The sequence below is a fragment of the Cuculus canorus genome, chromosome 1 (genome assembly GCF_017976375.1).
Source record: "Cuculus canorus isolate bCucCan1 chromosome 1, bCucCan1.pri, whole genome shotgun sequence".
NCBI classification, from domain to species: Eukaryota; Metazoa; Chordata; class Aves; order Cuculiformes; family Cuculidae; genus Cuculus; species Cuculus canorus.
The window spans coordinates 171,468,814-171,485,450 of NC_071401.1; the positions used below are offsets into that span (position 1 = coordinate 171,468,814).

The following is a 16,637-nucleotide window of genomic DNA, read 5'->3' on the forward strand; positions in this document are numbered from 1 at the left end:
TGTCTCATTTTTTTTTCTCCCTCAGAAGTAGTGCTTCAACAGGTTATGTTCCTCCTCCGGTCATAAAAAGCTAACACCTATGTTCCAAGTCTGACATTTCTTACACAATCTGTTGATTCAGTTGGACTGGGGCTATACATGGGACAATTGAGCGGTATTCTCGTAGTTGTCATAAAGATTAATTTCTATTTATCACAATCAACTATCAATAATATCTAAGTCCTAGTGTTAAAAGGATTTTCACCAGACTGTGGATAACTCTAGGCTTACTTTATTAAGAACTCAGAGTTGGGCTATCATCTCAGTGTGGTGAAAGCTCCCACAAAATCAACAGATATTTATATAGCATTATACAATAGGTACTCTTTCTTTGAAAAGTCCTTAGTGTTTCCCCTTGGTGTTTTGCCATGGCCTCTCAGTTCTCTATTGTTCATTATTCTTCTTTAAAGTCCACCTTGATAATTCATCTCTGCTGTCTCATTTTGGTTCTCCCTCAGACATGATGTTTTGTGTTTCTCCACCGATCATAAAAATTGCTTATCTTCTTTCTTGAGACATTTCTATTTATTATTTAAAACTTTAAAGAAAGCCTTAAGCAGTTTTACTAACATATTTAATCTATGCTTACACTCAAAGTACTTTAACCTTTTAATCATTAATTATCATTAAACAAAATACCTATTCTAGGTCTGACATTTCTTGCACAACCAGTTGATTCAGCTGTACTGGGCTTTAAACCAGCCATTGAAAAAGCTGTGCTTAATTGAACAGTATTCAGGGCTATGCATAACTGAGCTGTATTCTTATAACTGCCATAAAGATTACTTTCCCAACACCGGTTCTGATTTTACTCTTAACATAATTGAAGGAAGAAACTATTTGTTATAAGTTCCTAACCTATTATGTATTTCAATATTATCTATAGATTTGGGGATTTTAGTACTAAAATGTAGGATTAGCTTGAATAATAACTTTTAGCTAGCCTGTACCTGGATACTTATGCTTAAATAAGGAATTTTAACAAGGCTGCAGTTAGAAAGAATGGGAAAGAATGTGACTGTATTTACCTAAGCCAGATAACAAGGTCTAGTGCAGTGATAAAAGAAAGAAGAACCAGCTAGGACCAGATGCAACCTTGAAGAGGTGCCCAAGGAGTCTAAGTGCATGTGCAAGAAGGAGAGTTGAAAATTTTAGCTGTGTGGAAGATCCACATCCTTCATCCAGAGACGCCTGAAGAAGACCCCCGGAGGGCAGAGTGCATGCACCAAGGGGAGGAAATGGGAAGGAAGGAAGGAAGGAAGGAAGGAAGGAAGGAAGGAAGGAAGGAAGGAAGGAAGGAAGGAAGGAAGGAAGGAAGGAAGGAAGGAATTCTGGGAACTGATTATAATAAACACACCTGTTCCAGCAAAAATGATGAATATGTTTTGACTGTATACAGCCTTTGTGAATTGTACTGGACATAGCACGCATATTAGATGGTGCGATCCCCTGCATGCCCAACGTTGCATTACAGAATACACTACTTAATAATCAAATTAGCATTGATTATTGAGTGTGGCTTTTCATGGCATCACAATACTCTAAATCACAATCCACTAACAATAATATAGCAGTCGAGGATCATGTGAAGACATGATTACCACCTGATGTAGCTATTTGTAGAAGCCAGGCTTAGAAAGGTAGTTTTGTACAGGCCTTGTCAGCAGTGATACCACTTCATCAAAGTAACGGGTGAAAGCATAAGAGCAGGGAACACCTTTGTACCTATTCTGCTCCTGGGACCATCCTTACACATTGTATTCCAACATTTGAAATGGGTACCCATAAAGGGGTATCTTTTTTTCACTCATAAGAAAAGAATTAAACCCAAATTCTCATTAGAATCAGGTCTACATTGCATCAAGTTCCTGGACTAAAATGAAAGCTAAGTATCAAAAGGTAGGACTGTCTATTTTGATGTATAGAGACTAAGATTCTTGGAGGCATTCCATTCATTCTCATGACCGTTCTGCCTCCCCGGTGTTATGAAAAAATCTAAACCTTTCAGCACATGGACCAAGATCCTTTTTTAAAAGAGAAATAAAAAGGGAAGCCTTACCACACTTGTTGTGCTGCATCCAGTTTGTGTGATCAATTAGAAAAACTAAGGCCCAGGTACTTATATCTTGTACATTCAGCACACAGGCAGAGATGGTTCCTTCCTGCATATGTCTCTTGGCTTCCTGACCTAGTGCATCCCTCTCTTGGACACCACCAGTTTCTTGATCTGTAATTTCTGAAAATACCCCAACTGAACTCACTAGGAATACACACAATACTGAAAAATTTAAAGGTTTTCCAAATGTTTACACTAGAGCTCACCAGAAAATTTTTCTTTCAGTTTGCAAAAATAATTCACTGTGATTTCTAGTTGAAGGCACTTTCAAAGAGAACAGTAGGTTTCCCAGTTCTCCTTAATATTTGAAGGACATCTGTCAGTGCCATCAATCAGTACTTAACCTAGACAAAACCCAGAATTTAAAAAGGGCTCTTACTTGGTACATTACTCTTGCAAAAAGAGAACTGCAAATCTCACTCTGGTCATCCCAGTTCATGATGGAAGCCTGTAGGGGTTTAGAAAAAAAATCACACTCTTTAGGAAATAAAATCCTACTTCAAAAGACAAATGACTAGAAATGAGAAAATGGCAAGAGATTGATAGATTTGATACAATAGAAAGAAACTGGAGAGTAAAAATCTCCCTGTTCACATTTTTCTGATAAGGAGGAAATGTTACAGAGGATAGAGAATGCTACAACTATTCCCCATCAATGTGGTAATAACTACACAATAAATAAAACTGATGGAAATTCTTTGTCTGGTAGACGTTCTTATCTGTGGCAGAAGCCAGTCAGTCTGACCACAGGGCTGGGGAAGGTTGTGGAGCAGATCCTCTTGAGTGCCATCAGGCAGCACATAGCAGATAAGCAGGTGTTCAGGCCCACTCAGGACGGGTTTAGGAAAGGCAAGTCCTACTTAACTCACCTGATCTCCTTGTGTGACAGGGTGACCCACTTAGGGGCTGAGGGAAAGGCTGTGGATGTTGTCTATGAAGACTTTAGGAAAGGCTTTGACACCGTTTCTCACAGCATTCTCCTGCAGAAACTGGCTGCTCATGGCTTCAACAGGCATACTCTTGGCTGGGTCAAAACCTGGCTGGCTGGTCATACCCAAAGACTTGTGGTGGACGGATTTAAAACCACTTGGCGGTTGGTCACAAGTGGTGTTTCCCAGGGCTCACTGTCAGGGCCAGTTCTGTGGAATATCTTTATCAACAATGTGGATGAGGGGATCGATCCCAGCCTCCATAAGCGTGCAGACAACAAACACCATTTTGATTGGGAGTGTTGATCTTCTTGAGGGTAGAAAGGCTCTGCGGAGGGATCTGGACAGGCTGAACGGATGGGCCAGGGCCAACTGAATGAGCTTCAACAAGGCCGAGTGTTGGGTCCTGCACTTGAGTCACAACAACTCCATGCCCCACTGTCTCCTTCAGAGAAGGTATCTCACAGTCAGATGCGGACTGGACACCTTCTCGCTGCCCTCTTGCTGTTGGGAAGGCACCTACAAAGGAAGGAAGAAGCAAGGTGCCTCTGTGAGTGCTTCTTTCACTCTGTCTTTCCCTATGCCTCAAGGCCTGCATTGAAACAGGGAATTATTCTTCTCCTGCAGGCCACAGGGATTTGTCTTCACGGTGAAGGATCCTACCTGCTGCCATCAGCGCAGATGTGCTCACGGGACAGGCAGCAGCCACCCCAGAGCACAAGATGTTGACTTCTGCTGGGCCTTTGGTGCCTTCCGCAGCACATTCCGCTGTCCACAGCCCACATCTTTCTCGGGTCTGTCAGTAACACTACATACAGAAAGGAAGGAAATGCATACAGTAAAAATACCCACACATTTGTGGGTCAGATGGGGCTGGACATAAGGAACAAACATCAGGTTTTGCTGGAGGAAATCCTCCAACTTGCATTCTCCCTGCAGGATTTTTTACTCCAGGCAACCTTCTCTCCTGCTGCACATTGGTCCAGGCTGACAGAGGGGAGGGGAGAGAAGAACTGAAGTGGAGAGCCAGTGACAAGAAGTGACGGGCAGTACTTTGTGGCATGACAAAGCATGCACCCAGGCACAGGCTGTCTGGCAAGAGGAAAAGAGCCATCTCCCATTGGACGAAGGCATGCTGAGCTCCACGGAAGATTCACTGTGTGGACCATGGTGGCAGAGGGGAGGCAGGGCAGGGCAGAGCGCAGCATTCCCAGCTCGTGTCCCAGCTTGGGCAGACCTCCTTCCTCTTGCAGCCGGGGGGCAGAGCCTTTGCTATAGCACCACCCTTCTCTTACTGATTCTCCACATGCTGCCGCTTGATGTGGAGCCTCCTCCACCATCAATGTCGCTGTGGCCTGGCCTTGTCTCTGCTGGTGTCCACGCTGTGTAGCCCACACTGGTTCTTCTGCTGGGGCTCGCGGGGCTCAGTGGGCTCTTCATCAGCGGCTGTGGAAGCGCTACAGCACGACAGGCACTCCCACAGCCTCCTGAGCAGCCCCTTGAGCCTCTGCATGGTGTTGTGGGGACAAGGGTGGGGAGAAGTTGGGGAGAGTATGAGGGGAAGCGTGAGCTGAGAGGTGAGCCTTGATGTTGCCAGTCCTGCTGCATCCCTGACAGCACTGAGGGTCGGTGCTCACAAGGGCAGCGGAACAGGGCAGGGTCACCATGGGGGGCAGGGCGGCTGGCGGGGGCTGCGCAGTCATCGCATCCTGGGGGCAGAACATCAGAGCATGAGTTGGCTTGGAAGGGACCTTCAAGATCACCCAGTTCCATGGGCAGGGACACCTTCCACCAGATCAGGCTGCTCAGAACCTCGTCCCGTTGGGATTAGTGGTGACCTTCAGAGTTTTGACACGACCGTGAACCAGGAGGACAGAATAAGTTGAGGCAAAGAAGCAGATTTGGAGACAGGGTGTCTGTGCGCCATCTGAGAATCAACGAATCACAGCAGAGTTGGAGGCATGTGATCAGTGAGCTTTACCCTATCAGGAACACTGTGGAGGCGTGTGGTTGAGGGGCTTCACCCAATCAGGCGCGACCTGATGGCATGTGCCCTGCCGCATGGTCAGTTGAAAAAGTATATAAGTGTTAAAGTTTGAAACAATAAATGTTTCTGGTTGAACCTGTGCCAAGAGTCTATGAATCAATCCTCGCATCGTCCAACCTGGCTTTGAACACCTCCAGGGATGGGGCATCCACCTGATGGGGCAGCAACCTGATCTAGTCCGTCAGCACCCTCACAGTCCTAATTGCTAGGAGATATGACACAAAAAAAGCCCCAGAGTAACCCTGTAGCGCAGGAACCAGGAGTGGGAGGGGAGCAACAAAGAGAAGGTTGAAGAGCATAGTCTAACCAGTCACAGTGAGACAAGGCGCAACTCAATTGCTTCACTTGGGATGTGTGGATGTATCTTCAAAAAGAGAAGTTTTCTTCCCCTCAGTCAAAAAATGTCAGTGTGAACCAGCCCACAACATTTTGTCTGAGAAGCAGTATTGAGCTCCTAACAGCCTCGCTGTGCTTGAGTGCCCACCCTACTCGCCAGACCTGCTCCCCAAGATTTCTGCTTCTTGCCAAAGATCAAATCAGCGCTCAAAAGATCCCCTTTTCTGGCGGTCAAAGATGTGAAAGCAAAACCAACAGAGATCGTCAACAGCCTTTCAGGAAATGATGCATGGAATTGCTTTCACCGTCGGCAGCATTGTGTGCAGCTGTGTGTCAGCTCAGAAGGGAGCTATGCCGAAGGTGCTGGGAGATGATTTTCTTCACTCTTGTTAAATTAAAAGAGTTATGGGCAAAGTCTTGGATTTTTTGTTAGACCTGGTATGTTTCACTGGGTTTGTAGAAACTTGTAATCCCATCTGAACTGGAATATCAGTATTCTTATGTTTCTGATGTGTTTTCGTCTTATCAGCTGATAATATGGCCACATAGGAAAGGCGGGCTGGGAACTGCTTGGGGTAAAACTGTCTGGTGTTTTCCACTTAGCCCCATTTCTGACATTGGCTAAAGGAAAGATGCCATTAGAAGCCACTATATAAGAAAATAAATTACATACTAGAGTAGACTCATAGAATCATAGAATAGTTCGGGTTGGAAGGGGCTTTAAAGATCATCCAGTTCCAACCATGGGCAGGAACGCCTCCCACTAAATGAGGCTGCCCAAGGCCCCATGCAATCTGGCCTTGAACGCCTCCAGGGATGGGGCAGCCACAACTTCCCTGGGCAATCTGCGCCAGGGCCTCACCGCTCTCATAGTGAAGAAATTCTTCCTAATGTCGAATCTAAATCTTCACCTTTCCAATTTAAAACCATTCCCTTTTATCCTATTGCTACACGCCCTTGTAAAAAGTGTCTCCCCAGCTTTCCTGTAGCCCCTTGAGGTGCTGGAAGGTTGCTATAAGGTCTCCTCAGAGCCTTCTTTTCTCAAGGCTGAACAACCCCAACTCTTTCAGCCTGTCCTTCCATGGGAGGTGTTCCAGCCCTCTGACCATTCTTGTTGCTCTCCTTTGGACCCGTTCCAACAGCTCCATATTTTTCTTGTGTTGAGGATTCCATAACTGGGCACAATACTCCAGATGAGGTCTCACAAGAGAGGAACAGAGGGGCAGAATCACCTCCGTGGACCTGCTGGCCACGCTTTTTTTGATGCAGCCCAGGATACGTTTGGCCTTTGGGGCCAAATGTGTACACATTGCTTGAAAGAAATCATGCTGTCAGAGGGACATGGTGCGCAGCTTTCAGGAACGTGCAGTCACTTCGGTGTCGCTCACTCCGCTCCACCTCCCTCTCACAGGTCCCACTCGGTTCAGTCACCGCTCCCCGCACCAACCCCGCCCCTCGCCAGGTGCACGGCCCTTCCCCGGGCGCTACCACTGTGCGGTACGTGGCGGAGGTGGGGGGGAAGCGGCGGCGCGTGTGGCTCTCCTGCCCGCAGGGCAGCGTCCGGCCGGCCTGGGCCTCCCTTCCCCCCTCCTAGTGTGTCAGTGGAACGTCCGGCGGCGTCCGACGGCGGGGATGGAGGGCGGCGCGGGCCGTGCCGGCAGCAGCGCCGACAGCCTGCCCGAGGAGGACGAGGATGACGAAGGTCCCGGTGGCGGCAATGGGCGGCGCGGCCGCGCCTCGTCGTTGGTGAGCGGGCTGCTCATCGAGCTGTACAGCGCCGCCGAGCCGGGCAGCGCCCGCTCCCGCGCCCTCCGCGAACTGCGGCGGCGGCCGAGCCCGCTGCGGTACCTGCGGCTCAAAGGTACGGCCCAGCCCGAGCTGCCCGCCCCGTGCCCGTGACACCCCCCTCTTTTCGGTCTCCCTGCCTGCGCGCAGCGAGGTGGAGCTGGGGGATTTTTAGGGTCCCTTCCAGCCCGACCCGGGCTCAGATTCTGTGTCTCGCTTGTTCTGGCTGCCCTCATGCATGACCACCCCTGCCAGGAGCTGCTGTCTCCTTCAAACCAAGGCTTGCTGGGCTCCAGCATAAAACGGGAGGTGATTCTGCTCCTCTACTCTGCTCTCGTGAGACCCCACCTGGAGTATTGTGCCCAGTTCTGGATTCCCCAGCATAAGAAGGATATGAAGCTGTTGGAACAGGTCCAGCAAAGGCCCCGAAGACGACCAGGAGGTCTGTAGTACCTCTGCTGTGAGGACAGGCTGAGAGCAATGTGTGCTGGCAGCCCTGAAGGCCAACCCCTATCCTGGGCTGCATCAAAAGAAGCGTGGCCAGCAGGTCCATGGAGGTGATTCTGCCCCTCTGTTCCTCTCTTGTGAGACCTCATCTGGAGTATTGTGTCCAGTTCTGGAATCCTCAACACAAGAAGAATATCAAGTTGTTGGAACAGGTCTAGAGGAGGGCAACAAGAATGATTAGAGGGCTGGAGCACGTCCCATAGGAGGACAGGCTGAGGGAGTTGGGGTTGTTCAGCCTTGAGAAGAGAAGGCTCTGAGGAGACCTTATAGTACCTTCCAGCACCTCAAGGGGCTACAGGAAAGCTGGGGAGACACTTTTTACAAGGGCGTGTAGCAATAGGATGAAAGGGAATGGTTTTAAATTGGGAAGGTGAAGATTTAGATTTGACATTAGGAAGAATTTCTTCACTATGAGAGCGGTGAGGCCCTGGCACGGGTTGCCCCATCCCTGGAGGTGTTCAAGGCCAGAGTGGATGGGGCTCTGAGCAGCCTGGTCTGTTGGGAGGTGTCCCTGCCCATGACAGGAGGATGGAAATGGATGCGCTTTAAGGTCCCTTCCAACCCAAACCTTTCTGTGATTCTTCCCTCTCTCCCCCCTTCCAGTGCAGTGGGAGCAAAAAGGAGGTTACCCACAACTAGGACTTCTGTGACAGATGGCACAAGCTTTTGTCCTTCTGTATGTTCAGTGCTTTTCCTCACTTACAATAATGAATCAATTATCAGGTTTCTTTTTCGCTCCTTTTCTGTCCTTTTAAGATAAATTTAGCCTCATCTCGAATATAAAGCCCTTTGACCTGTGGAGTGGTGATCAGGTCAGAGTGACTTAATCAAAAGACTAAAAATTGCGTTATTGTGTATTTTTTCTCTCTGTTAACAAAAGCTGGAACAGTCCATAGCAATCTAAAGCTTTTTTAAACTATAGTATCTAAATAAGCTATAAACATTATACTTCTGTAACAAACAGAACTGGGGGAAGATTGTAGGGCTAGAGGAATTTTGAATTATATTAATAAAAGGGGAAAAAGTTATGACACTATCAAGGCATCGGGCACATGATTAAAAAAAATGCTTATGACCATTGCCTAACTTACAAATGACACTAAAATTGAATGTTGCTGCGGTCACTGAAACAGAAAAATGAAGTTTTTCCAAATCTAAAAGAAGACATTTTTAATAGTTGCATTGAAATACAATCCTATTTATTTTTCACATAATTTTCATTTCTAATCACTAAAACAATAAAGACTGGAAAATTAATGACCTGAAAATGCTAAATGCCCTAAAAGGCTAAACAAGACCCTTTTTTCTTAAGCTAGAAGAGATGCTACAGGTACTGTGTCGTAAGAGGTACTGGTTTTTTTTCAAGTCTTTTTAGTCCTTAAACTAGATTTAAGACAAAAAGTGTAATACTTAGGATTTAAACTAAACCTGGCAGTTGTAAAGCGTATTTGTGGATTATCATGTCTTTGGGGGGGAGGAGGGAAAGTAATAAGAAATTGTAAATGAAGTAGTCAGCCAACCAAGATCTAAATGAAACTATCAATTATTGTGAAAGCTAATGAGCCACAACACTGTATGTTTGTGAAAGGAGGAGTCTTGTAACTGCAAGTTGACCCCGTGAGGAAGGCTGTACTACGGCCTCTTGTGTCCTGACGTTAAATCATTCCTGTTTTTCAAAAGGAAAAAAAGCAAGAGGTATATAAATGGGCCTGTTTTTCAGACCTGTGCAAACAGCATTCTCCTTTTGTGTTTTGCTTCTTAACGAGGTGATATGTCATCTGATGTTGCAGGATGTAGCTCGTGTTCTTCGTTGTGTTCTGGGGCAATCTGTGGCTGAACAAGAGATTTGCTTGTTCAGGAATATATTTTGTAACATTAAACCTTGTGATTTTTGCTGCAGAGTTGATGCATTGTTTTTACAAGGACAGCTGACTGGGAGGAAGAAGAAATAATAAAATTTAGCTCACTACTTTTTTGTGGTGACTGTACAAGTCAGTAGGAATACAACACATTGTTTTGTTTTGGTTTTTTTCCTCCCTCTCAAAATCCACAGATGTGGTTTTAAATCACCTCGCCTGGTACCAAAGATTGGGGGTGCCAGATGAGCAATGGGTGCTGACACAGAGTCAGCACTGCAAAATACAGGATTGTCTTACCAGTGACCCTCCTCTCCCGCCCTGCCTTGCAGTCAGTCATTCCTTGTTCTTTATTATCCTGTGGTTGGTTACCATTTCAGCCTAATTTGTCCTTTTCTTTGAGCTCTCTAGAATCATTGAAATTGCTTTGCCATATGAGTAAAGCTCTTTGCCATCCCACTAGTAGATTTTCCTGGATGCATAAATACTCTTCTTATTAGATCAGGTTACTGAAATATGGATTTTTTTGATGGATTTCCTTTCAGCATCAGTGAGGCATGGTTAGATTGAAAGTGATAGGATTTGAAAAGTTAGCTGCAGGGAACAGAAAGCTGTTTAGCTGCTGATGTCAAGCTGTACCAGGCTATTGGAGGCGTGAGCTGAAGAGTTCAGTGTGTGATAAGCAAGACCCAATTTTTCACTGATGGGGTGTGCCTCTGAGAACAAAGCAGAGGACTCAAAATGTTTAACAGACTGAAGACATCTCCCCAACAACTCCATTTTCACCTGGACCTGAAGATCTCAGCATGTGAGGGACAACAGGAATGTTAGACGTAAACCAAGATGTTGTGGTGAGCTACGGAGGTCTGATGCCTGAGCAGTGGGAAGTAGTTGAGGCGTGACTGAAGCCACCTCATTTGCAACTCAGTGGAAAGAGTTTCCAGCCCTTTGTCTGTTGCCATTTGCTTATTCTCTGTGCATGTTTTCCACAGGCAGCTTCTGGAAGATGCTGTATTTAAAATATCCACCCCTGGCTGCACTATTATAGGTATATTCTGGCTACATCTGTCATTATGTTTCCACTTCAGAACGGTACAAATTATTATGGTTCATAACCCTGTGAAATACTTCAAAACAATTTAGTTTGAAACAATTTAGTTTAAAAGAAAATTAATGACTTTGGCTCGGATCCTGAAAATGTTTATAACTGGATATTATTCCAGTCAATAGAACTTGTAATGTACAGGAAGTTTGTATGTGTAAATGTCTGTGGGGCAAGTCCCTTTGCACGGCAACTACAGCAAGCTGTTTGTGAATGTTTTGGCCTGTACTGAAGTTATTTTCTCTGCATATTGGCAGATGTTGGTGAATTAACAACTATAAAACGAGAACTGAATTACCGAATTTCTGTTCAATCAGCAAAGTTGCTTCGTCTTCTGAAGCAGAAAGACAGGCTTGTACATAAAGTCCAGAAGAACTGCGATATTGTCACGGCTTGTTTACAGGCGGTTTCCCAGAAACGGCGTAAGTACTTTGTGTGTGTGTGTGTACCACTGTAAGTAGTTTATTTCATCAGCATTTCGGTTTGGTTAGGTCCTTATACCCAATATAAAGCCAAGAGGCCAGTCTATGCTATTTGTTAGATATGGCTGGCTTCCATGATGTCAGTGACTCTTGGGAACAGACACAGTTCAACTACCTCCACTAGGTATGCTGCCATAGCCTCAGCTTTGTTTATTGGTGCCGCACCCTTACCACAGATTGCCTGCCAGGGTTTTTCAGCTTTGGTTCACAGAAAGCCAGGATTGAGTATTTGAGTGTGCACGCTGTGTTTAACTGTGTGCTTTTGTATGGTTATAAAAGAGGTGCTGGAAGTGGAAACTATGGGCAGCAAATGCAGTTGTCTTCCTAGAGTGTTGTCAGAAGCGTGTAACTCCTTTCTGTCAAGTTGATTTAAGATTAAGAGTATAGGTAAAAACCAAACCCACTTCTCTTAGACCTCTTTGTCAGCACCTGTGTTTTCTGAGGTTTCAGAGGGGGTGCACGGGAAAGACAGGAAATGTTGCTCTTCAATTGTTAAGCCTTTTGTTTCAGCACACTGAAACCTTTTTATTTGACTTGGCAAAGCTGACATCTAAAGATAGGCTGAAGTACTTTCGTTAGTGATACTAAAGTTGAAACTGCATGTAATGTTGTATGCAAAAAGAAATTATACCTCCAGAAATGACATGTGAAAATAACCTAATGTTCCCTATTTTATTTTTTTCATTAACATGCAGCGTGACAGGTACAGAAATGTTCAGGTACAGTAAAAAATAGCATGGCCTTTTCACGAAAATGCCTGTAGGAGCTTTGAGGTGCATGTAAAAATGTTATTAAATGTATCTTACTCTAGTGGCATGTGCAAATGTAGTTTAGTTAAGGGTTTGTTTATTATTGTGAAACTTAAATTTTTATATATTTAAAAGTGTTCTTTTGTTTTACTTGAACCTAGCATGAAAGTTCATTGCTGTCATGCACTGTGTAGGTATTTTTCTTCTTCTCACCAACTCTTTTTCTTTCTCAACATCAGCTTGGTAATTGAATCCTCAATTCCTTTAACACCTAAGCATTTCCCATAGTCTCCTTTTAAATGAGACTACTTGAATTTTGCATATGTTTAAATATTTAGAGGATTTGACTAGAAATTCCGAAGGTCTGTGCAACCTGACCTCTTTTGTTAGGTGAAAACCTATTGACTGAAAGGGATATGGGATTTCATCCTAAATATGAATGTGTTTTTACAAATTTCAGGTACTGTTTTACACTTAAATTAACGGGGCATTGTGTTTAAAATGTGCTAGAAACAGCTGAGATAGCTGAAGTTTTAAAGTGATGCAGTTTACTGCCTGATATCCATGCATGTACATTCAGGTTTTTGAAGGCTATATGTAGGTTTCTATATTACATTTCTTTAAGTGAGGTATTTTTATTATTAATATAGCATGTTTACCTAGTGTTATAGTTCTGAGAATCCAGATGTATATATTCCAGGGCAGCTAAAATGTGTTATTTCTTGCATTAAGATCTACTTCAAAGCTACTGGGATTTGTTGAATGACTTCTGATAACTTCAGTTGCTTTGAAAAGGATTGAGACTGTGGTTTTTATTTTTCAGTATAAATGTGCTAGCACCATACAGACAATTCAAGAATAAGCTTCTGATGTAGGATATACAACTTTAAATTTCCTGGTATCGTGCTGCTGAGGCACTCTTTGATCAACAGCTGTCCAAAGGCAGGCACAACTGGTCCTCCAAGCATTTTTTCTTGCCTCTGTACTATTTCCTGTGTAGTAGTAGTAAGAACCCCTATGGGGGATGTGATGAGTTGAATGGGAGAGCTGATCTGTTAAGAAAATCCCCTTCCCTTCCCTTCCCTTCCCTTCCCTTCCCTTCCCTTCCCTTCCCTTCCCTTCCCTTCCCTTCCCTTCCCTTCCCTTCCCTTCCCTTCCCTTCCCTTCCCTTCCCTTCCCTTCCCTTCCCTTCCCTTCCCTTCCCTTCCCTTCCCTTCCCTTCCCTTCCCTTCCCTTCCCTTCCCTTCCCTTCCCTTCCCTTCCCTTCCCTTCCCTTCCCTTCCCTTCCCTTCCCTTCCCTTCCCTTCCCTTCCCTTCCCTTCCCTTCCCTTCCCTTCCCTTCCCTTCCCTTCCCTTCCCTTCCCTTCCCTTCCCTTCCCTTCCCTTCCCTTCCCTTCCCTTCCCTTCCCTTCCCTTCCCTTCCCTTCCCTTCCCTTCCCTTCCCTTCCCTTCCCTTCCCTTCCCTTCCCTTCCCTTCCCTTCCCTTCCCTTCCCTTCCCTTCCCTCATTAAAAAATGTGTGCCTCCCTCTCCACCCTGAAATGTACTAGAGTTTTTTATTTCTGGCTGAAGACCTTGAAAACTGCATTTTCTGTAGACTACACTCTCATTGTTAAATATTCAAAACATTATGAAAAATTTGTGAACCATTGTTCCAGTTTTTTCTGGTGAAAATATATACTTGAAATATAATGTTAGGTGCCATAAGGCTTTATAATGTGCCTTTATATCCAGCATTAGCATTATGATATCCTGTAGTACTAAGATCTTCATCAAGTATGAATAATTTGTTCATTTTTTTCCCCTTTTAATTTGCCACTAAAAACATACTTTAAAAATTCTTGTAATTGTTTTATCATTAATTCTAACATTTCAAAATAAAAGTGATTCTTCAACTGATTTATATAGAGTTTCATGGTATGCTTATACTGTTGTGACACTGGGAGGTTTCCCCCCCCCCTTTAATGAAATCTCTATGTGGAGGTGAAACTCTGGTTTTAAATAAAGTTCACATTCGGATGTTTGAATTCTACCTTTAAGCAACCTGTACAGACCAATTGCAAACAAATACTGTTTCAGGAAAAGATGGAAATTCAGTCTTGACGCTAAATTATTCATTTGTCAGACCCTTTGTGAATACTGCCCGATAAATTCACTCATAGTGGTAACTTCAGTTAGTTAGGAAGTTACAGGGCTGATACATTTGATCCCTTATTTTCTGATGGAATGCCTGTCCTGCCTTCGTCATCTTCTACAGTGAAAAAACAGACACTGTTTAAAAAAAACATATGCTTAAAACTGTGTGTTCGATGTCTGCAAGTTTTGCAGACCACACGGGGAGCCATCCATGGATCAATTTTTGACATGTTGCTGGCTCTTGGGCTCTGAGCAATGCATGGAAGAGGCATGGCCCTCTGGCAGCTTTGGAAGCCTGTGTCTGGCTTGCTTCTGCTTCAGTGCCCAGCACAGCGCCTGCAGCATTTCCACTGCTGAATGGATAGCGTAAATGTGGAGCAACAAATGACTTCATAACTTTCTGTGCTCCTCATTATGCTGTTGACCCTTATCCCTGGTAGGTGACATATGATTTGCATACAAATAGGCATTACCATAGAAAACGAAATTCACTGCAGGGTGATATGTATTTTATGCAGAAGCTATGCCTCTGAGGAAGGAGTAATTCTTCTGTTGGATGAGTTCTAAAAGCAACATATTGTGCTGTACTTCTAGTTTGTAAGATGTATGACTGACCAGTTTCTTTTTAATAACACGTTTTTGCCCAAATGTAAATAAAGTACTCAGGCAAAAAAAGCAGTAAGAGGGAAATCACAGTGGTAGCCTGATGGCAAATGTGACTTCTAGGCACACGTTTCTCTTATTCTTGTGATTTTTGACTTATTTGGATTAATGACATGTAAGTTTGTTCTGTAGCATTGTGAGCTATTTCAAATCCATCCTAGAAAGCAGAGTGCTTTATACACTTAATTATATTATTTTAGAAAAAACAAACTCAGTAAAAAAAAAAATTCCAAGGTTTTGCAGCTAGCATATAAAGAATGTGCAAAAGGCATTTCATTCTTTTCTCGCTTCCTGTATTTTATGTAGTGACAGCTGGTTTATAATACTGAATATATTTTGACTGATCAAATTGCAAAACAGAAGTTCCCTGAATCATAGATTTTGATTGCCTGTTATTCAATTTAAAAAGAAACCCACCCATGTATTATCTATAGATTATTTATAAGTAAAAATCATCCATCTCAATTGTAACTCAAGTCTGACTGGAAGTGACCAGGGATGCTTAAATCTTATTCAATATACAATAAGCTGAAGTTATATTAGCAGAAAGTTCATTAATATACTCTTGTATTTTTAAAGAAGAAATTTCACAAAGAGATCATTAATTTGGTACTATACAACTATGGTACTGTGTACCTATAGTAACTTGAAATGCATCTTGTGGTGTTTGGAAAGACTCTTGGGGTTCTCTGTAATACTTGTTTAGACACTACAATTAAAGATGTGTGTTCTTCTTCTATTTCAGTGTTGTCTCCTGTGTAGAATTCTCTAAGATAACAATAAACGCTAGCTGTCTAGATTTTCTTTCTCTCCTTCTGGTTTGAGTTAATACAGAGCCAGCAGAGGGAGACAGAATATTTTTTATTTGTGCTGAGGTAGAGGTGTATCTGTGGTTTTCATAGGTTGGTGGCTTTCGTATCCTTTCCTTAAATGTGAAGGGAACTGCTTTACAAATGTGGTCAGGCAATAATTCAATGATAAAAAGTACAGGCAGGCTGTCACTTAAGTGATGTTCAGAAAGGAAGTATTAGGTTCCATATGTGAAGTAGTTGAAAAATGGTGACAAATGGCTTCTTGGTTATAACGGGGTTCAGTGGTTCCCACACGGTTGTGGGGGTTATTCCAAAGCTCCTGACTGAGTGAGCTGAATGTTTTGGAGTTCAACTACAGAAATTCAGAGGTTTATGTATATACTTATGAGCAATACTTGTGATCTCTTTGAGTGCATCTTAACTGGATAGAAAGCCAGCACAAACTGGCATCATCTGGGCACAGACTGGTGCCCTGCGTGTTCCCAGGGGAGAGACAGAGTTTCCGTATAGGAGACCGGGCTATGAAGTCTCAACTTCTGAGGATGTGTTATTGTCTCTGTAGCATCAACTTTCCTCACAGGGTATGGAACTAACTCAGAGAAAAGTGGGAAAGCCTTGGCTGATATTGTAGTTGTATGAGTTGGTTAGGAGAGGGCTGGGCAAAATCACCATCGTCAGGTGTCTCTGGATTAATGCAACTTAGATTTGCAAAAGTATTGCACATATGTTTTCTCTCTCCTTGCTCCCGCTCTCCAAAGTTTCTCTTTAGCTGCAGTCCTGCCACACGTGTGTGTCCTGTCCCGTCTTTCACGTTTTTTCTGCTTCCTAATTTTTTATTAGCTTTTCTCACTTGATCCCAGTCTTTAAATGTTGAACTTCTCAGCTCTGTTCCATTTTTCCCATCCCTGCATCTTGTCTGCCCTGCAGTGTCTACCACTGGCTCTCAGTCAGACAACTCCCTGTCTTTGAGTTTTCCTCAAGCTGTTCCTTGGTCTCTTTCATGTGTTTTTCCTTGTTTTTTTCCTGCATGCACTAATTATCTACTCACCTGTTTTCTCCACCCTTCCTCTCCCCTCAAC

General features: G+C 43.9%; 1 protein-coding gene across 2 annotated transcripts in view; it reads left to right on the forward strand.

Annotated features, from left to right (window-relative positions):
• The first annotated feature begins 7,016 nt into the window (after positions 1-7,016).
• TBC1D30 (TBC1 domain family member 30) overlaps positions 7,017-16,637 on the forward strand; it is a 55,635-nt gene continuing 46,014 nt past the window's right edge. Inside the window, exons 1-2 of one of the 2 annotated variants that reach the window (XM_054081998.1) lie at positions 7,017-7,328; positions 10,975-11,139. In XM_054081998.1, the coding sequence (XP_053937973.1) occupies positions 7,100-7,328; positions 10,975-11,139 (394 nt within the window). In that variant the 5' untranslated portion in view covers positions 7,017-7,099. The remainder of the gene's footprint in view (positions 7,329-10,974; positions 11,140-16,637) is intronic. The other variant, XM_009563526.2, reaches the window with a different exon arrangement.